The 21,616-nt window shown below is 43.4% G+C and overlaps 2 protein-coding genes across 5 annotated transcripts; one reads left to right on the top strand and one right to left on the bottom strand.

Annotated features, from left to right (window-relative positions):
* Positions 1-600: 600 nt before the first annotated feature.
* LOC121568916 lies at positions 601-5,670 on the top strand. 4 transcript variants are annotated; one of them, XM_041879397.2, is made up of 5 exons: positions 601-721; positions 1,992-2,088; positions 3,306-3,896; positions 4,194-4,316; positions 4,414-5,670. In XM_041879397.2, exons 2-5 carry the CDS (start codon positions 2,057-2,059, stop codon positions 5,405-5,407), a joined length of 1,740 nt encoding a protein of 579 aa, XP_041735331.2. In that variant the 5' UTR covers positions 601-721; positions 1,992-2,056; the 3' UTR covers positions 5,408-5,670. The 4 variants fall into 4 exon arrangements, with proteins under 4 accessions (XP_041735331.2, XP_041735329.2, XP_041735332.2 ...); XM_041879395.2 differs by having other exon boundaries at positions 4,191-4,316; XM_041879398.2 differs by lacking the exon at positions 601-721 and having other exon boundaries at positions 1,844-2,088; positions 3,311-3,896; positions 4,191-4,316.
* Positions 5,671-8,614: 2,944 nt separating this feature from the next.
* On the bottom strand, positions 8,615-16,618 carry LOC121568920 (eukaryotic translation initiation factor 3 subunit D). The gene is made up of 16 exons (XM_041879401.2): positions 16,513-16,618; positions 15,709-15,834; positions 15,553-15,598; positions 15,251-15,387; positions 15,070-15,155; positions 14,885-14,957; positions 14,539-14,654; positions 13,395-13,527; positions 13,019-13,166; positions 12,690-12,820; positions 12,429-12,514; positions 12,069-12,198; positions 11,817-11,959; positions 11,155-11,347; positions 10,806-10,899; positions 8,615-8,719 (listed from the first exon to the last, which is right to left on the bottom strand). The coding sequence occupies exons 2-16, from the start codon at positions 15,829-15,831 to the stop codon at positions 8,703-8,705; spliced, it is 1,656 nt and encodes a 551-aa protein (XP_041735335.1). The 5' UTR covers positions 15,832-15,834; positions 16,513-16,618; the 3' UTR covers positions 8,615-8,702.
* Positions 16,619-21,616: the final 4,998 nt, after the last annotated feature.

The raw sequence follows: 21,616 nt of genomic DNA, 5'->3' as shown, positions 1-21,616 counted from the left end.
CTGACCCACTGGGAATGTGATGAAAGTAATAAAAGCTGAAATAAATCATTCTCTCTACAATTATTCTGACATTTCACATTCTTAAAATAAAGTGGTGATCCTAACTGACCTAAGACAGGGCATTTTTACTAGAATTAAATGTCAGGAATTGTGAAAAACTGAGTTTAAATGTATTTGGCTAAGGTGTATGTAAAATTACAACTTCAACTGTACATGTCAGTACATACACACAAAAGTAGGCCACATGAGGGAGAGGCGTTGTGCCACGAGGTGTTGCTTTAATAGTTTTTTGGAACCAGGTTTGCTGTTCACTTGCTCTATATGAGATATAAACATTGCCTTATATGTTTTTACAGGTAACATACCACATCTGTCTGAAATGGTTACTATATTTGTCAGCTACCCTCTGAAGTCGCTAGTATTTTACAGAACATTTAGTCTCGCCATCCTTCTAAATAAAACTTTAAAATTAGCTTATAAAAATAGACCACAATCTTGTTCCACGCAACAAATTTGTTTACTAAAGGCTTTGCTCTGTATTTGGGCGTTTCTTTCTTGCCTCGCAGTCTCAATCATTCAAAGGAGTGGTGGTGACGTGTACAAGCGTTCTTATCATAGCTCAATGGGTCCAAGTTGAGTTTGGTGAAGTAAGGGAAACGAAACTGGGAAGACAACATTCCTGGTGTAGGGAGCCTGAACAGCATTTAGCCTCTTTGTCAAGGTGAGTGAGTTTTATAAATCCAAATTTCTTTACACAAATGAAATGGGCAATCAACAGTTGAAACAATAACAAAGCATTTTACCCGCCCCTGTTTCAGCTAAAAATGGAGGGTTGGAACTGGAGATAGCTAATGAGGCAATAAGTTATATTCTTCAAGGCTATCGTTACTTTTGTTGATAACGGGATATGGAGAAGGGAGAGTCGGTCAAGGATGGATTCAGACTAGGTGGTAAATTGTATGACAAGCGGCAGTTTATTCAGAGTAAAGATATCTGGTACAAGCGTGCACGGACTCGTTCTTTCAGCTCATATGGAACTTGCAGACGGAGCCCCGAAAACACAGTGCACATATGTTTTATACAGTTTAGTAAAGTAGGTTGAGTCTGGCAGATCTGGTCTTCTGGTTGGTCCATGCTGTTCGAGCGTCGTCCTCTGTGATTGGGTCTAGGAGATCTACGCGCTGTAGCTCAGGCCCTTTGTTCCGAATGTTCAGCAAAGTAGGAGATTTGGTGTGTGTGTTTAGTTATCTTATCTTGAGTAAGTCTGTGTGTGTGAGTGCATCTGTGGCAAGAGTCACGAGATGTTGTTGTCTATAATCAGCAATGACCCTAACACCCTGTGGTCAGGCGTTTCCTGTTTTATCAATGTCTATGCAAGGTTGGTGTCAGCATTCTGTCTCTGAGTGTGTGTTCAGCATCATGTGCCTTTTGTGCAATGCAGAACATGTTTTCTGCAATATATGTGCCTTCGAGTTCTTGACAAAACTTGTCTTGAAAAAAGGAATTAGTTATAGCAATGTAATAGCAATAAGCTATTTATAAAAATAGCATTTCTTACACTTTATACATCAAAAAATGAATGTAGCAACTGCAGATTGCTCCTTTTAAATGTTGTTTCAACACGTTTGCCCCTGTGCTTAATTTGAGCTGTTGGAACAGGATCCGGCATGTCTCAGATTTGACTTTGTTCGTTCAGGCACATATTTACCCGGATCGAGTACCTCTCGCGGCAGGATTTATTAATTGTTTCACTGTTCGTACTGTAAACATTCTAATAAAAGCGATGAGCGTTAAATCAAGTTGCTTCCTCGTTATTTCTCCCGCCCCCCAGAGCGTAAATCAAGTTGCTTCCTCGTTATTTCTCCCTGCCCCCCAGAAAGACCATCATGTAAAAGCGCGTTCATCCTTCTGTGAATCCTGTTTATAAATTATATCAGAATAGAAATGTAGACTTTTATTTTTAATGGCTGTGATTTTTGAATTATCTACAGTTGCATTGGACATGCCATGGGGACAAGGCAACACTGTTCAGTAACGATATCAACCAAACCAGGAAATGTCCAAACACAGGGAGAGCATCATGTCACGGTGAGACTATTTACATTTACATTTTAGTCATTTAGCAGACGTTAACCAGTTAAATGTAACTAAATGTAATCGAAAATGTCATTAACGTAATCCCCAAAAGTAATTATGTATCACGAGGGCTCATGAGGGCCATACAAAATAACTAGTAATGCTGCATACTCAAAAAAAGGTTAACATCTCACCTTTCTGGTAAAAAATAGTTATAAATTGCTGAGGTGTAGTCACTTTTGAGGACACAAGCTCAAGTACACAGTACAAATATGATACACATGAAAATATGAAATATTTTATGATGTATTTCCTATTCAACAAAACTGTATGAATATGGCTTGAAATGACATATGCTTTCTAAATATAGCATAATGAAATGTATAATATAACATTTCACCTTCCTTATAACTGTAAATTACATATTTGTATGTTTAGTGTTAGAGAAACTGTGCATATCTTTTAAAGGTCTCTCTTTATCAAAATGTCTGCCCCATGGCTGTGAACATCTCACATAGCTGTAGCTTGGCTTCCTGAACTCATTAGGAACTCGCCTTTCATCTCATATCAATCCTGGCCCTCTATGACAAACAGAATGTGTTATTTTTATGTCTTTATTTTTTAAAGCTATGAATGATTTTAGATGAATGGCTATAATTCGATCTCTGAATGTGCTACCATGATGAAACCACTCTCTCCTGCTTCTCTATGATGTAACGATTGCAGGCATGCGCTTTGTCAGTGGCATAGGGTTCAGGAGTTGATGGACAGTCGGAAGAGTGAATGAAATGGTAGGAGGGACATCCCAGTTTCAAGTGGTTTCAGGTTTCACATCCTGCATCACACAGGTTCAGAAAAAGATACTACTGTGTCTGTGGGAACCAGGGCTTTCGCTCAATGCAAGCCATTTCGATCTACGGTGTCCACAGATCGATTTATAAGCGAAAATGTCGTTCGGTACCAGAACCACGCAGGTCACCTAAACAGGGGACCTTACATCTAAGAGGTTTAATAACTGGGGCAGAAAGGAGAGTGTTGTTGGGCTACTTTACAAAGACAACAGAGGGCAGTGTTGACAAAGAATCTAAGGTTCATTCAATAAAGGCCGTTCAATAAAAGGATAAAGTTGGTGGATAGGCACTCTGTAAATCTACAACTTCGTAATTTTATATACTGATTATCCTGAATTCAATAGTAAAGCTCCTAACTGAAGCCCACTTTTGTTACAGATCAGAGTTAACAAGGGAGCTCTTGGGCCGGTACATCTCAGACACCCTCAGCCACATTAACACAGTGAGGGAGTTCTGCGACAGGCATTCCAAATGGGCCCTTCAGAGGGAGAAAGAACTGGAAATGATGAGGGACATCAAGGAGAGGGCAGACAGAATCAACCTTAAGTTCGACCATGTCCGTAACTCAGCGACCAAGCCCAAGGCGTTTGGGGAGTTCTTATGGAGCGGTCTGACCCAGGTGACTGCAGACAGTAGGCGTGAGGAGCTGGAGAAGGAGCTGGGGGCTGTACTAAAGGACACTCTGGGAGGCCTGGAGAAGCTGGATTACTTCCTGGATGCTATGGAGTGTCTGGCGGTCACCTGTCTGTTGGTGTTTGAGGAGAACAGGTTCTTCTGTCTGGGGAAGAGCCCTGCCAGTGTTCAGGCTGTCATCATTGCTGCCAGAATGACCTGCCCTCTCCTCATCCACTTTAAGAGGGATGCTAAGGCCTTCTTTAGGCCCAGCCTCCTCAATGTAGAGGTGCTGGCCTTCCAGCTGGATAGATACATACAAATCAGCCAGCAGCTCTGTAAGAGGATGGAGAAAGGGTAAGTGGAGCTCCCATCACAAATGCTTCAACATTAACTTATGTAATGTTCTTCATTGCCATTTTACTGTTAGAATACAGATCAGACCACAGCTTGAGAGTAAACTTGGGTAAGATGCCTCATACAGTTTTAATGTCATAATTTATATTATATTAGCATAATTGTACTATTTTTGTCCTTTCTTCTCAGAAATGTAATTTGACAAGGTTCTTGGGCTGTTGTGATATAATTCAAAAGCCACATAATAATCTAATGAATATAATGTAATGTTGAAATTAAAATGCATTGTTACAGTAGCTCCATCAGTCAAATGCTGTTTTGGGAAAAGAAGAATGACATCCCTGTGGTCAACCTTGGTGATGTGAGGGAAGAGTCCATACAAAATATGCTGGATCATTTGAATCAGCTGAGTGATATCAGGTAAGGTTAGTTTGGTTGTTCTCTTTAAACTTCTGTTAATATTTTTATTTTACTGGTATACAGTAAATAGATGTTGAATCTGTGTCCCCTCTGTCAGGATGGACCAGCACCTCAGACTGACGTTCCTGTTCCAAGAGGCTGCTCAGTGCTTCATTGGCCGGTTCAGCCAGCGCCGACCCAGGATGGAGCAGTTTCTGACCAAGCTGGAGGAGAGTGCTGTGCAGCTGGACAGGATGAAGCTGGGGGCTAAGATCTCCAGTGTGGCAGGCAGCTCAGTGGGGGTGGCTGGAGGGATCCTATCCATCGTGGGCTTAGCTCTGACCCCTGTCACTGCTGGGGTGTCACTGGCTCTCACCATTGCAGGGGTCAGCCTGGGGGTCACCAGTGGGGTCAACAGTTTAACCACTGGCATCACAGAGATGAAGGTCAATAGCATCCATGAGAAGAAAGCCAGTGAATTCTTCCAGAGTTTCATGGAGGACGTGGCGAGTCTCCAGGAGTGTCTGGAGGATGTGGCCAGGAATATGGAGCCCATCCTGGGGCAGAGAGGGGTGGACGTCGTGCTGGGAGCAGGGAATGTGATTGCTAGAGGTGGGGCCATCGTAAAAGGCATCGACTCCATAGTGGACTGTGCCTCGACTCTGAGTGTGAAGGCCCTTGCAAAGGAAAATTTGATCGCAAGTGCTGGTAAGTTGGCGCTCCAGGAAGGCAAAGCAGCACGAAACCTGCCCAAGCTAGCAGGGGACATCCCGGACATTGGACAGGTGGCCAAAGGCACCCCACTCGCCCTCTCCAGCTCAGCGCGGGCTGGTTTCATCACCCTCAACGCCCTCTTCATTGGCCTGGATGTTTTCTTCATCTGTAAAGACAGTGTGAGCCTGGCCAAAGGCAGTAAGAGTGAGATCTCCCAGCTCATCCGTGCCAGAGTGGCATTGTGGCGCAGAGAGCTGGACTCCTGGCAGAGGATTCATGACTCGCTGTGTATAGGAATTTGGAAGTTCAGAAAGTGCCAGAGAATCCTGGAGCAGCCTTTTTACCCTCCTGGAGGAGAATCTGAAAGAGAGAAAAAATGGATGTGTATGACACAGTAGGACAACATCAATGACTTACCAGTTTGAAGTTAGGGCCTCAAAACATACTGTACAGTTGCACATACTGTACATTGCCTGTCTGTGAGTCATTTTGATTATGCATTTTACTTGATTCTCCTTAATTTTTTCATAATTGAATGTAATAAATAAAAATGAAGCCAATTTAATTAAATGTATCCAGCTTAGCACTTATTCAGAGTAGTCTGTTTAATGTCATGGCCTGTTTCCAAGGATGTGTTCAGTCAAAATACTGAAATAATAAATATTTTTTTTTAATAATGTTTCTATGATTGTGCTGCTGACATGTACCTTCATGCACAGAAGACTCATCTTCCTCACTTTACCAGAAGTTGGAAGACGTCTTGCTAACAGGCAATGAAACATGTTAGTGCAATTTATTCTGATGTTGACTTGTGTGAAAAGTTTTCTATGAGACGTTATGAAATGGAAAGGGACTCATCATGTCTGGCCTTATTTGTGTTAGGGATGTAGCTCAGTTGGTAGAGCATGGCGTTTGCAACGCCAGGGTTGTGGGTTCGTTTCCCACGGGGGGTATAAAAAAATTATGTATGCACTCACTAACTATAAGTCGCTCTGGATAAGAGCGTCTGCTAAATGACTAAAATGTAAATGTTAATAATAGTAGGCCTAGTTTCTAGCGTTCTGAAATACCTTTGTAAAAAAAGTATTAAATAAATCATGTATGTACAATGTACAAAAAAAATATTTATGCACGCATGACTGTAAGTCGCTTTGGATAAAAGCGTCTGCTAAATGGCATATTATTTTTTAAAATATTATTTTATTGGTATTTTGTACTGCATTCTCATTTTCATCATGACAATTTAATACCAGACATCAGTGTGAAGCAGTCCGTAGTCATGTGTACTTCAAGACAAAAGCATTGTGTTGTACAACAGAACACAATAAGAACACTTTCCATATGTGTTACCTAATATTTTCTGCTTCCACACAACTTATTGTAATGGTGATTATAAATCATCCTAAAACATGTGAGTTCCCTATATGTAATCCTATATGTACAGAAAGTGTTAAATCCCTTGCCCATATCATTTGACTTTTCTATATTTTGCATACAAGGAAACAAAAGCAGGAGGACTCGCATAGGACATCCTGAGAGGCAATAGCTTTTTACAGCCAGTGTATTGCCCTTGCCCCAGTGTAGCCTTGGCAACAGTCAAGTGTGGTAATCAAAGGCAGCAATACACACACACACTGTAACTTGTGATAATCAGAGCTATTTTCAGAACTAGTAGGGATTGCGGCTATAATGATTCATATTCACATTAATAACAGAAAATCATGCAAATTGATCAGACATTCAAAATATGCAGAATGATGGGAATACAGTGCATGCAGATAAGTTCTATCAAACAGTAACGAGGTTCTATCAAGCAGTAACGAGTCAGTAATGATACATTTCCATCCAGTTCAGACTCTATATTTACATTCCATTCTTTATCGTTTACACACATTGAGAAAATACTGGCAGACATACAGTATATATTGTTAATCACATAAAACAACTTTCTCAGTGAGTACTGTAGGTATAGTATAGTGTTTTACTCACTGTCTGATTTCTCCTCTGTGTATCCTCTTTTTCTGCCGTCTCGTGGCCTCCTCTCCCTCTCCTTGCACCTCCCCTGTCTCCTCCTCCATCTCCAGCTGACCCTGTCCAGCCCCATCTCTCTCTCTCCCTGTCCTCCTCTTGGTGCCACCTCTCCTCCTGCCCCTCCTTCTCCCTGGCCTCCTCCAGGATCGACGTGGATGATCTCCCTCCGGACCCCCAGAGAGAAGCCCCTGGAGGGGAACCCCTTCCAACCAGGCGTGTCCACCACTGTCACCTTCCTCTCTGCAACCTTGCCCTGCCTCCTCAGCGCCTCCCTGGTTCTCACCCCCACCGCGTCAAACACCCCCTCTGCCCAGGATGGCATTGCCCACAGCACTCTTTCCCGCCTCTCTCCGATAAGGATTATTCGCAACCCTGAGACTACAGAGAGGGACTGCTTGGCCTAAATGAACAAACAGAATAACATAATTCTATTAAACAACCTTTTCTCACAGTATGTATTATAGCTGTGAATGAAAATCACTCATGAGATCATTACAATCATTGTATTGAGAGACTGTCAGGACAGTTTATCTGACTGCAGTGTGTGTTTTCACTTCCTGTTTCTAGTTTTGCCAGGATAGATCAAAAGATGACCTGGTTGAGAATCTGAGCCTCCAGTGTTCCATTTCCACCATGACCTCATCTGAATCCACTGTTTATCATACTTGTATGATATGGCAACACACAACCAGTGCCTTCGAAAATACTCCACTTTCATCAGAACTGAACGTATACAGTCAATGTTTTCCCCAGTCCTCTCCTCTCCCATCTTGGGAAGTCTTTTCTGAATGGCTTACGGTCTATAGCCATACCCTACTAATCAATCTTTACTGTCCGAGGGATCCAAAGTTCACAGTGGAATTCCTTGAATGTTCATCCAGCTAGACAACACTACTTTGGCAGGAAATAACGGTCTGGCTTTAACACTGCCCCAAGCAATACTGTTTGGGAACAGCTTATTTATTGTGCCTGAGGAAGATTCAACTTTTGGACACTGGCTCAGCGCCTGATGAGTTGGGAGGGGTTGTTTCTGGACAGGGCCCTGGCGATAACGAAACAGACTCACTTTTCAGTAGTAACACATTTCTGGCAAACAAGATTGAATGTAAGAACTCACCCTTAGTAATGAATGAAGGTCATATTTGTCATTATGTTTGATTGTTGAAGGTCCTTCTCTAAAAACAACATTCATTCTTTGGCAGATAAAAGCATCGACTGGAAGAACACCTTTACATTGGCTCAGCTTTGACCATGTGTTTGAGGAGCAGACGGGTGACATGCCTTGGTAGTAATCTGGGACATAGATCAGCAGTCTGACTGATGTAGCTCTGCCCTCACCAACTACCCAGTAGCCATTCACTCAACATGTATACAGAAATGTCAAGTATCTGTAAATATACCAGAATACTCAACTGCTATCAACCCTATATACACACTTCACAGATACCGAGCAGAATAGGAATCCTCATCATTACTCATTTTGATGACTCATGCCTGCTTAGTGTTTATTTTTCAGTAGGAAAATAATGATCTCTCCTTTTAGTAGGAGAATATAAAAAATAAATGGAAACGAGCCAGTTTCACAGATCTTTATTTGAACGTAACAAGGGAGTATTTTCTGTGTGGTGCAGGCCACCTGGTCACTGGTGCAATCGCCACACCTTAGGGTTCTGGTTCATCTACAAAAAGAGGAGAGGAAGTAGAGAGAAAGGAGGGGGAGAGAAAATGACATTAAATCAGTAAACATAAGTCATTCAGAATATGGAAAACGTATTGCACAAAAAGTCATCTATTAATCACATTACTTACAAACCATTAGACTGAGAATACAATCAAATATAAATCAAATTCAGAGACCACTGCCCACACATTGTAATATATACAGTGAATTCGGAAAGTATTCAGATCCCTTGACTTTTCCCACATTGTTACATTACAGCCTTATTCTAAAATGGATTCAATTGTTTCCCCCCCCCCCTCAATCTACACACAAAACCCCATTATGACAAAGGAAACGGAAATATCACATTTACATAAGTATTCAGACCCTTCACTCAGTACTTTGTTGAAGCACCTTTGGCAGCGATTACAGCCTCGAGTCTTCTTGGGTATGACGCTACAAGCTTGGCACACTTGTATTTGGGGAGTTTCTCCCATTCTTCTCTGCAGATCCTCTCAAGCTCTGTCAGGTTGGATGGGGAGCGTCGCTGCACTGCTATTTTCAGGTCTCTCCAGAGATGTTTGATCGGTTTCAAGTCCGGGCTCTGGCTGGGCCACTCAAGGACATTCAGAGACTTGTCCCGAAGCCACTCCTGAGTGGCGCAGTGGTCTAAGGCACTGCTTCGCAGTGTTAACTGTGCCACTAGAGATCCTGGTTCGAATCCAGGCTCTGTCGCAGCCGGCCGCGACCGGGAGACTCATGGCGGTGGTACAAGTTGGCCCAGCGTCGTCCAGGGTAGGGGAGGGAATGGCCGGCAGGGATGTAACTCAGTTGATAGAGCATGGCGTTTGCAACGCCAGGGTTGTGGGTTTGATTCCCACGGGGGGCCAGTATAAAAAAAAAAGATGTATTCACTAACTGTAAGTCGCTCTGGATAAGAGCGTCTGCTAAATGACTAAAATGTAAATGTAAATGTGTTGTCTTGGCTGTGTGCTTAGGGTCGTTGTCCTGTTGGAAGGTGAACCTTCACCCCAGTCTGAGGTCCTGAGGGCACTGGAGCAGGTTTTCATCAAGGATCTCTCTGTACTTTGCTCCGTTCATCTTTCCCTCGATCCGGACTAGTCTCCCAGTCCCTGCTGCTGAAAAACATCTCTACAGCATGCTGCCACCACCATGCTTCACCGTAGGGATGGTATTGGCCAGGTGATGAGCGGTGCCTGGTTTCCTCCAGACGTGACTCTTGCCATTCAGGCCAAAGAGTTCAATCTTGGTTTCATCAGACCAGAGAACCTTGTTTCTCATGGTCTGAGAGTCCTTTAGGTGCCTTTTGGCAAACTCCAAGCGGGCTGTCATGTGCCTTTTACTGAGGAGTGGCTTCCGTCTGGAAACTCTACCATAACGGCCTGATTGGTGGAGAGCTGCAGAGATGGTTGTCCTTCTGGAAGGTTCACCCATCTCCACAGAGGAGCTCTGTCAGAGTGACCATCGCCCCCAATTGCTCAGTTTGGCCGGGCGGCCAGCTCTAGGAAGAGTCTTTGTGGTTCCAAACTTCCTCCATTTAAGAATGATGAAGGCCACTGTGTTCTTGGGAACCTTCAATGCTGCATACATTTTTTGGTACCCTTCCCCAGATCTGTGCCGCAACACAATCCTGCCTCGGCGCTCTACGGACAATTCCTTCAACATCATGGCTTGGTTTTTGCTCTGACATGCACTGTCAACTGTGGGACCTTATATAGACAGGTGTGTGCCTTTCAAATCATGTCCAAACAGTTGAATTTACCACAGGTGGACTCCAATCAAGTTGTAGAAACATCTCAAGGATGATCAATGGAAACAGGATGCACCCGAGCCTCACAGCAAATAAAAAAAGGTATCCGTTTTTTTATTAGTAATACATTTGCAAAAAATTTTAATGAAACTGTTTTCACTTTGGCATTGTGGGGTATTGTGTGTAGATGAGGATAAAAAACAAACAATTTAATCCATTTTAGAATAAGGCTGTAACGTAACAAAATTTGGAAAAAGGCAAGGGGTCTGAATACTTTCCTAATGCACTGTAAACACTGTACAGCTACCGCGTAGTGTAAGGTGGCAGTCCTCACCTTCCTCCTCCTCGTCCTCTTCATCATCATCATCTTCCTCATCTTCATCTGAGCTGAAGGTCCCGTCAGGCAAGCTATACACGCGGATCACTTGCTGTTGGCAAAAGCACACAAACACAAGATGATGATATTGACTCACACTGTAAGGAACACTAACATTTATAGGGCTCTGTGTGCAGACACGGTGTCAGACAATGGGGGAAATTAACTACTACAAGTTGCTCGGAGACAAGTACTAGTCTTTTGAATACTAGTCTTTCAAGTCATTGGCAGCTCTCTACACAAACAGTCAAGGGTATGCTCTGCTCCGTGGTCAAGCATCACAGAGGCTCAGCAGTCCCGGGCTCACCTTGTTGGGGTCCTTGAGGATGAGGTACTTGCCCTCCTCCAGCTTGCGGCAGATGTCGATGACACAGCGCAGGATGCCCCAGGCGTTCTCCATGCTCAAGTTGATCTGGCTGGCAAACTCAGTGGGCTGGAACTGCTGGGTGCCCAGGACCACGTGGCGTGCTGAGTCCTTCGCGTGGTAACGAGACACGTACCTGGAGACATGGGAGGGAGGGGGGATTTAACTGATGGAGGTTGGTTGAATTGTTTTACAACAGAGGATGTACCGAGCTATTCAATCACATGTATTTATAAAGCCCTTTTTCACATCAGCAGATGTCACAAAGTGCTTATACAGAAACCCAGCCTAAAACCCCAAACAGCAAGCAATGCAGATGTAGAATCAGGGTGGCTAGGAAAAACTAGGCAGGAACCAGGCTCTGAGGGGTGGCCAGTCCTCTTCTGGCTGTGCCGGGTGAAGATTATAAGAGTACATGGCCATTAAGACGAGATTGTTCTTCAAGATGTTCAAACGTTCAGAGGACCAGCAGGGTCAAATTCAACTGATAACCAAGTGAATTTATAGACATTTGAAGGGGAAAAACTGTTTATGTGTACAGTATAGTTGCACTCTACCTGTGTGTATGTGTGTGTGTGTGTGTGTGTGTGTGTGGGGGTACTGACCCTAGCTTGAGGTACTCAGACCCAGCCAGCATGGCACAGCAGGTCCAGCGGGCCAGTTTGTAGCTGTTGTTCTTTAGCTCAGTGGCCAGAACAGCTCCTCTCTGAGAGTCCAGCTTCTGACGCCAGTCCACTCCATTACAGTGCTAAAGACAAGAACAAAACATTCAACAACACCATTAACCATTAGAGGGGAGGTTAACACTGCATTTCATCCCCAGTGATAGCATCAAATATCTATTACTGGCCTCTTACCCTGGAGTCCCACTCGTTAAGGGTCTTGACATTGATGAAGGACACCTCTCCGTTGGCCCCAGTCATCACTCCATCATGCTCACAGCGTACAATCAGGTCAATGTCCTCCCCCAGCTTCCAGCGGCGGTACCTGAGACAGAAACACAGGTGAGTTTACAGGTCTACACAGCAACACCCCTCACCACTAACCCAGAGTATAGAGTCCTGCAGGACACAGATTACATGGATCCATTTAAAAACAGTAGTACCTAAAAAAAAAAATGTCTTCTTACAGATGTAAATGAAGTAACTGTGTATAGACTGACTGATCAGACGGTCTGCAGTACTGAGAGCAGCATGAGAGCAGGGGTCAGTACCCACCTGTAGGCAACAGAGGCCACCTCACTCTTGTCTATGTCCTCCTCTACAAATGGGTTGGGGTTAGGGAACTTGTGCCTCTCCCCGCCCTGAGGGAAAAACAAAGACACGTCATCATACTAGAACTCTCTGAACTTTTAAATAATTAACATCCAAATAAGATGTATTTTTACAATGGCATAAAAGCATGGACTCTTTCCACATCACACTCACATTGAAGGAATGGCACTAGACATGTCCATTGGTGTATAGTTGTGGTCTTACCATGCGCAGACACTGCTGGCTGAAGTTATGGTTGATGTAGGTAGCCTCCATGGCCAGGTTACGGGGCGAGTTGAAGGAGTTGCCCTCGTCCTGTGGTGGCTCGTTGGCAGTCTCACTCACCGTCAACAGATCTGACATGAACATTTACAAATGGTTCGATGAGCCAAAAAAAACAAAAGCACCCCTAAACATTGGCATTATGATGACAAGAAGATTGAAATATTATTGAGTTGGATATTAGGTATAACTACTGATTCACTAGTAAACAAGACGTCCTTGACCAGTCAGACAGACCAACAGTTGAATAGATTTACTTGAGAAAGCCTCACCAAAGTCAGAGTTGTCCCTCTTGTCAAAGAAGAGCTTGTTGCCCACTCTCTGCACAATGATGTCCCAGGAGTTGACTGAGCGCGTGCAGCACATCAGGGTGGCCAGAATGGCATCGGTGGCAAACACGTTGCCCTGGGTCTTAGCCAACTGCAGAGAGGAGGGTATAGGGAAGGATTTACATCAGAGCAGAGAACACAGTCTACAGGGCAGTGGACATTGTAATAACCATGTTTTTGTTTCTGAAATGTGTGAAACCATTTGTTCTGAACAAGAATGGGCAGACAAAACAACAAAAAGGACTGAATCAATAATATGTTGCTCTGGCTTATTGTACCTGGCACAGTGCTGTACATGTGTGGAATTGAGAGTGTGTACCTTGCGGATGACAGGGTCGTCGGTGGTGGTCACTGTGTGGAAGATCCTCTTGATGCTCTTGAGAGGCTTCTCGTTGCGAGTGGTGACGCGGTCAAAGGCCTTGTCGTAGTACTCCAACGCACCACAGCACTCACTGAGGGAGAAAGAACATCTATTGACTTTACGTGGATATAAAAGGGAAAAAACGGACTGATTGCAGCTGAAAAGCAGCTTGAACATCATGTTATTCAGACTGTGGGTTTTGTTCTGAACTGTGTGATTGAGCCATAGACTGTAAAAAATATGGACAAAGCCATCGATGACGTCACCCCATTGTTTCATATGAGATTGCTCAGTGGCGCATTCGATGATCAGGAAGTGTCATTTCAGCGTGTCGCCATCTTTTTACATGGAGGAGTTTTTGGAAACATTGCATGCGCAGTTTGACCTACTCTATGAAGCGACGTTGAAGGCTAGCTCAATGCTGCCCCCTCTCATGGAGTATATCAAGTTCTGAGTGGCGCAGTGGTCTAAGGCACTGCATCGCAGTGCTAACTGTGCCACTAGAGATCCTGGTTCGAATCCAGGCTCTGTCGCAGCCGGCCGCGACCGGGAGACTCATGGGCGGCGCACAATTGGCCCAGCGTCGTCCAGGGTAGGGGAGGGAATGGCCGCAGGGATGTAGCTCAGTTGATAGAGCATGGCGTTTGCAACGCCAGGGTTGTGGGTTCCGATTCCCACGGGGGCCAGTATAAAAAAATATGTATTCACTAACTGTAAGTCGCTCTGGATAAGAGCGTCTGCTAAATGACTAAAATGTAAATGTAAGTTGAAGGCCGACAGAGGTACTGCAGGCTGCCATTAGCAACTAGATTATTCTTATAACTCGTCCGTGTGTGATTTTAAAGTAAATCGGTTCAAGGACATACATCTGGTGAAATAGAAGCCATTATTGGTACCATGAATATTTTTCGTTTTTTTTTTGTATATCCACAAATATTGACCACGAAGATCGCCATTTCCCCATTCACTATAACGGGGATCCTGTTTTCTGGAAACATTGCCTGCAGTACCGCGGTCGGCCTTCAACTTGAAATCCTCAATGCGAGGGGGCAGTCGTTCTCCCCTGGATTGAGCACAGATGCAGTGTTGATAAGTCACTCACATGTCAGTGGGGTCCTCCACCTCCATGTATCTCATCTTCATCAGCCTGGGGAAGTCCATCTCCTCCTTCACCTCCCAGTCACTCCGGACCTCCACCGACGAGTCCCGGGGCTTCAACTGGGCCTTGAAATGAAAGGTATGAGGGGGGAAAGGAAAGGGGGGTAAGGGGGAAAGGGAAAGGAGGAGAGACAGGCACGTATGGTAGCGTTAGCAGGTGTTTGGGAAGACTGTTGCCAGAAAATTTATACGACTACATCAGACGTTATCTGAGGAGTATCACAATATGCTTCAGATGTCAGAAGGTGCACTGATAAAACAGTCCACATTCATCGTTGATCTTCCCATACCTGGGATTTCTGGTCCCACTTCTGACGGACACCAAACTGCTTCTGGAACTTTTTCTGTAGACGCATGCGATCCCTGGACAGAGCCACATTAGATTAGACAGAGGTATAGAGAAAACCAGACAACGACATGAGTTTTAGAATGTCACATTAGCAGTGGATTGGCTAAACAACTGCATGCAGCTCACCTCTCCTTCTGCTTGGCACTCTTCGGCAGGGTCTGCATATTGAACTGGGTCAGGTTCCTGCGGTCCTTGTCCCTGCGCAGATTCCTCTGTAAAAACAGAAAAAAACACCATCCTGTTATAGGTGACACAGAAAAGCATTTTTGGGGTACTGTGTGTGTGGTCGAGCAGGTTAGTCTTGTACCTGAGCAAACCTCATGCGGTTCCTCTGGTAGGCAGTCTTCTGCGTCTTGGCAGTGTCCACCAGCTGGAAGCTCGTCTCGTCCTCCTCATGGAAATAGGCATACTGACTACCACCCCCAAACTGAGATGAGTACTTGTCTGTCAAAACAATCAACAAAACGTCAAATTATGGCATCCATGGTCTGAAATACCAGAAAATAAATAAATATTGAATATAGACATTTAGAATAGGCAAGATATTCTGGATTATGTTCACACCATATCATGTTGTTATTATGAATCCTACAATACAATTTAACCCACTTGTGTATCTCTTGTCCTGGTAGGTTGCTCCAGTCCAATCAGCTACCTGCACAGATGGACAGAATAAAGTAGATCAGTCAGCCTAATTTCCTCCTCTTGAAGCAGGACAAACTGCTGTTTATAATTAAAAGTGTGAGGCAGCAGAGGAAGACCAACCTTTCCCAGACGGTCTCCTTTGCTGAAGGGCTGGTAGGGCATGTCCTTAAACTTCTCAGGGACAGCACAAGGACCCCATCCTGAGGGATTGTCCTGAATCTCAGGGGCGTGGAACTTCGCCATGGTCTGAGGTTAGGGCAGATGTTTTAACATTTCAAACGAAACGCTGATTTGAACAATATCTAGTTACCTTATACTATGTATATTAGATTGAGATTTAGTGTACATACGAGGGCAAGTGGATTATAAAATTAGTAACCTTGTCCTCAGGGTCTCAGACAATATCAATGAACAGCACTGTTTTCACTCAGCAATGCACTAACATTAGATAGGCATTTCAGTTTGCGCAGTGGCCTAGTCATCACGGACCCAGGAGACATTACCATTGGATTGCTAAAAAACTGCCATCGATATACTATTTGCATATTGTATACGTAATCATCATGCAGCGTAAGCTATAGCTAACGTCGTTATCTACAACCCCCTGGCCTAAGCTTACTATCGTTAGCCAGCTAGCATTATATTAGCAGGTGACCTAGTTAGCTAGCTAACAAAAAAATTCACAACACCCAAATGTAGTAAGGGGACATCAATGAGTGAGCGTAGTTACGTTCTGTTTCCATATGGACACTATGGCACGCTAACCAGCATGCTTGCTAGCTCGTTAGCCAGGTGGCAGATAGCAAGTTGCTAACAGCAGTGGCAGTAACGTCCTCTCGAGTACATCTCACATTATGTTTATCCAAAACATCTTTGTAAACATGACATTTTCATACATCTTTAAATGTCTCATTCGAATCTCACCTTGAAGATTGTGACGACCAAACGGCAGCTTTTATTCGGCCAATCAACCGAGTCACAATTTTCTTCTAAAAGCGCCTTAGAAAAAGGAAGTATAAAAGTACCGTAAAGACTGTAAAACTACCGTAAAGACTGGTTTTCCGGCAGACTAGACGCTTTGTTGCATATTGCTGCCATTCACAGGTCGGAGTGTGAATTGCACATTTTGTTCCCCCCAAAAAAGTGAAATGGGGAAAAAATGCATTGCACCACCATCTAACCCTAGATATACACCACTATCCCCAACAAACCCACCACCCCTTCACACTACTTTGGCCCTAACATCCTACACCAGGCCTCGCCCTGGGAGGCTGGAACCCCCTTCTCTCAAACCCCCCTGTAGTTCTTCTACACTAAAATCTTGACACCCAAAAACGTCTCTGCTTTCCATCTGTGCAGTAATGACCATAGCAATAAATGCCAAGAAGCCAACCTTACTGTGTACTACTCCCTTCACAGAACAGCTCAAACTGGCTCTAACCAGAATAGAAAGAGGAGTGGGAGGCCCCGGTGCACAACTGAGCAAGAGGACAAATACATTAGAGTGTCTAGCTTGAAAAACAGAAGCCTCACAGGTCCTCAACTGGCAGCTTCATTAAATAGTACCCGCAAAACACCAGTCTCAACGTCAACAGTGAAGAGGCGACTCCGGGATGCTGACCTTCAAGGCAGAGTTGCAAAGAAAAAGCCATATCTCAGACTGCCCATCTTAATCTTTTTTATTTTTATTGGCCAGTCTGAGATATGGCTTTTCTTGCAACTCTGCCTAGGTCAGCATCCCCGGTCGCTCTTCACTGTTGACGTTGAGACTGGTGTTTTAGCGGTACTATTTAATGAAGCTGCCAGTTTCAGAAAAAAAGTTATTTGTTTCTGGCCATTTTGATCCTGTAATCGAACCCACAATTGCTGATGCTCCAGATACTCAACTACTCTCAAGAAGGCCAGTTTTATTGCTTCTTTAATCAGCACAACAGTTTTCAGCTGTGCTAACATAATTGCAAAAAGGTTTTCTAATGATCAATTAGCCTTTTAAAATGATCAACTTGGATTAGCAAACACAACGTACCATTGGAACACAGGACTGATGGTTGCTAATAATGAGCCTCTGTACGCCTATATCCCATTAAAAATCAGCCGTTTCCAGGTACAATAGCCATTTACAACATTAACAATGCCTACACTGTATTTCTGGTCAATTTGATGTTATTTTAATGGACAAAAAAATTGCTTTTCTTTAGAAAACAAGGACATTTCTAAGTGACCCCAAACTTTTGAACGGTAGTGTACATATATACAGTGCATTCGGAAAGTATTCAGACCCCTTGACTTTTTTCACATTTTGTTACGTTACAGCATTATTCTAAAAAGGATTAAATTGTTCATCAATCTACACACAATTCCCCATTATGACAAAACAAAAACAGGTTTATAACATTTTTAGCAAATTGATAAAAAAAAAAAAACTGAAATATGACATTTACATAAGTATTCCGACCCTTTACTCAGTACTTTGTTGAAGCACCTTTGGCAGTGATTACAGCCTCAAGTCTTTTTGGGTATGACACTACAAGCTTGGCACACCTGTATTTGGGGAGTTTCTCACATTCTTCTCTGCAGATCCTCTCAAGCTCTGTCAGGTTGGATGGGGAGCGTCGCTGCACTGCTATTTTCAGGTCTCTCCAGAGATGTTCGATTGGGTTCAAGTCCGGGCTCTGGCTGGGCCACTCAAGGACATTCAGAGACTCCTGCATTGTCTTGGCTGTTTGCTTAGGGTCATTGTCCTGTTGGAAGGTGAACCTTTGCCCCAGTCTGAGGTCCTGAGGGCTCTGGAGCAGGTTTTCATCAATGATCTCTCTGTACTTTGCTCTGTTCATATTTCCCTCGATCCTGACTGGTCTCCCAATGCCTGGCGCTGAAAAACATCCCCACAGCATGATGCTGTCAACACCATTCTTCACCGTAGGGATGGTGCCAGGTTTCCACCAGATGTGACGCTTGGCTTTCAGGCCAAAGAGATCAATATTGGTTTTATCAGACCAGAGAACCTTGTTTCTCAGGGTCTGAGAGTCTTTAGGTGCCTTTTGGCTAACTCCAAGCGGGCTGTCATGTGCCTTTTACTGAAGAGTGGCTTCTGTCTGGCCACTCTACCATAAAGGCTTGATTGGTGTAGTGCTGCAGAGAGGATTGTCCTTCTGGGAGGTTCTCCCATCCCCACAGAGGAACTCTGGAGCTCTATCAGAGTGACCATCGGGTTCTTGGTCACCTCCCTGACCAAGGCCCTTCTCCTCTGATTGCTCAGTTTGCCCGGGAGGCCATCTCTAGGAAGAGTCTTGGTGGTTCCAAACTTCGTCCATGTAAGAATGATGGAGGCCACTGTGTTCTTGGGAACCTTCAATACTGCAGACATATTTTGGTACCCTTCCCCAGATCTGTGCCTCGACACCATCCTGTCTCGGAGCTCTACATACAATTCCTTCGACCTCATGACTTGGTTTTTGCTCTGACATGCACTGTCAACTGTGGGACCTTATACAGACAGGTATGTGCCTTTCTAAATCATGTCCAATCAATTGAATTTACCACAGGTGGACTCCAATCAAGTTGTAGAAACATCTCAAGGTTGATGAATGAAATCAGGATGCACCTGAGCTCAATTTCGAGTCTCATAGCAAAGGGTCTGAATACTTATGTAAATAAGATATTTCTGTTTTCTATTTTTAATACATTTGCAAAAATGTCTAAAAACCTGTTTTTGGGCTATTGCGTGTAGATTGACAAGGGGAAAAATCATTAATTCCATTTTAGAATAAGGCTGTAACGTAATAAAATGTGGAAAAAGTCAATGGGTCTGAATACTTTCCGAATGCACTGTATGACAAAATGGAGTGGCAGTATAGTTCGTTACCATCCTCAGTAGCTTTCCATCTAAGTTGTCAATACCAGGTGGTTTCTCATCATTGATGGACAACAATACATTTTCACACTAACTTGACAGAAAACATTTTTTTCAACGCTTTCCTTTCATTATTAGGTCTTTTATGCGTTTCATGCCTGAGTTTGCCCAGTTCAGCTATGAAATAGTCATACAAATAATTGCCAATATCAAAAGGTTTTGTGATGAATGAGCCTTCTGATTCAGTGAAAGATGTAGTTGAATTAGTCTTTCTGTCCATTATTTCATTTAAAGTACTTCAAAGCTTTTTTTCATCATACTTTATATTATTTATCTTAGTTTCATAATACAGTTTCTTCTTCTTTTTGTTCAGCTTAGTCACATAATTTCTCAATTTACAGTAAGTTTGCCAATCAGATGTGCAGCCAGCCTTATTAGCCTACTCCTTTTTCTTCATCTCTCTCAACCATACCGTTTTTCAATTCCTCATCAAGCATTAACAGTTCTAACAGGCAGTTTCTTAATAGATGCATACTTATTAATAGCTGGAAGAAACAATGTCATAAATGCATCAAGTGCAGCGTCTGGATGCTCGTCATTACACATATCAGACCAACAAATCTTTTTTACATATTCAACATAGGAATCACTTCAAAACGTTTTGTATGATCTCCTATACACTATTTTAGGCCCAGCCTTTGGAACTTTGGCTTTTCTGGATATAGCCCACTGCAGTATATTATGGTCACCATGTCCAATGGGTGTGGATACAGTTTTAGAACAAAGTTCCGCATCATTAGTAAAAATGTGATCAATACACGTGGATGATATATTTCCTGTAGTGTTTGTAAACACCCTGGTAGGTTGATTAATAACCTGAACCAGATTACAGGCACTGGTTACAGTGAGAAGCCTCCTCTTGAGTGGACAGCTTGATGAAAACCGGTCTATATTCAGGTCACCCAGAAAATAGACCTCTCCGTTAACATCACATACACTATCAAGCATTTCACACATACTATCCAGATACTGATTGCTAGCACTTGGTGGCCTATAGCAACACCCCACAAGAATAGGCTTGAGATGAGGCAGGTGAACCTTCAACCACAGCACTTCAACAACATTTGACATGATATCATCTCTAAGCTTGACAGGAATATGGCTCTTAATCAGTGGAGGCTCTTCAGAGGAGGAAGGGGAGGACCATTGTCCTTAGTGAATTTCATAAAAAATGTTTTGTTAAAACATTGAAAAAGTTATCCTTGTTAGATTAATTTATACAAAATATATGAATATGTCACCAAATAATTGATTAAAACACACTGTTTTGCAATGAAGGTCTACAGTAGCCTCAACAGCACTCTGTAGAGTAGCACCGTGGTGTAGCCGGAGGACAGCTAGCTTCCGTCCTCCTCTTGGTACATTGACTTCAATACAAAACCTAGGAGGCTCTTGGTTCTCACCCCTTTCCATAGACTTACACAGTAATTATGTCAACTTCCGGAAAACGTCCTCCAACCTATCAGAGCTCTTGCAGCATGAACTGACATGTTGTCCACCCAGTCAAAGGATCAGAGAATGAATCTAGTACTGAAAGCATAAGCTACAGCTAGCTAGCACTGCAGTGCATAAAATGTGGTGAGTAGTTGAATCAAAGAGAGAGAACGACAATAGTTGAACAGTTTTCAACAAGTTCATTTCTTCAAAATGAAGGAGAAGCAAATGCAGCTGGCTAGTTTAGTTACTCAAACACCCGGCTCAAACAGAGGGATTCTATGTTAGTAGCTGGCTATGACTATCCAACACAAAACTGGAACTCTTCCAAGTCAAGGTAAGCTTTTGGTTTTATTAATTTATTGCCATCGGGGCCCGCCGGTGTAACTGCTTACTGACTATACACTGAAACATTACTACATGATTGTAGCGGGTTTACTAACGCATTAGTTCTATTATCTATGTTGACTAGGATGTTACTTTAGCTAATATGGGGACAACGATGTAGGCTGTGTGTAGCGTTTATGACTTGGTTTGGCTTGGAAAGGTTTTTCTGCCTGGTCATACAGCTAATGTGTTGTTCATTGAAGTCTACAAACGAAGGGAAAAAGTGAGGGGAGGAGAGTGCATAGAGGCAAGAAGGAATACAACGTGGCTGCTATGAAAGTGAACTGTGTTTAT

This window comes from Coregonus clupeaformis, unplaced genomic scaffold, assembly GCF_020615455.1.
Source record: "Coregonus clupeaformis isolate EN_2021a unplaced genomic scaffold, ASM2061545v1 scaf0549, whole genome shotgun sequence".
NCBI classification, from domain to species: domain Eukaryota; kingdom Metazoa; phylum Chordata; class Actinopteri; order Salmoniformes; family Salmonidae; genus Coregonus; species Coregonus clupeaformis.
Note: the sequence above shows the minus strand (reverse complement) of the source record. Positions and strands in the feature narration are given on the sequence as shown.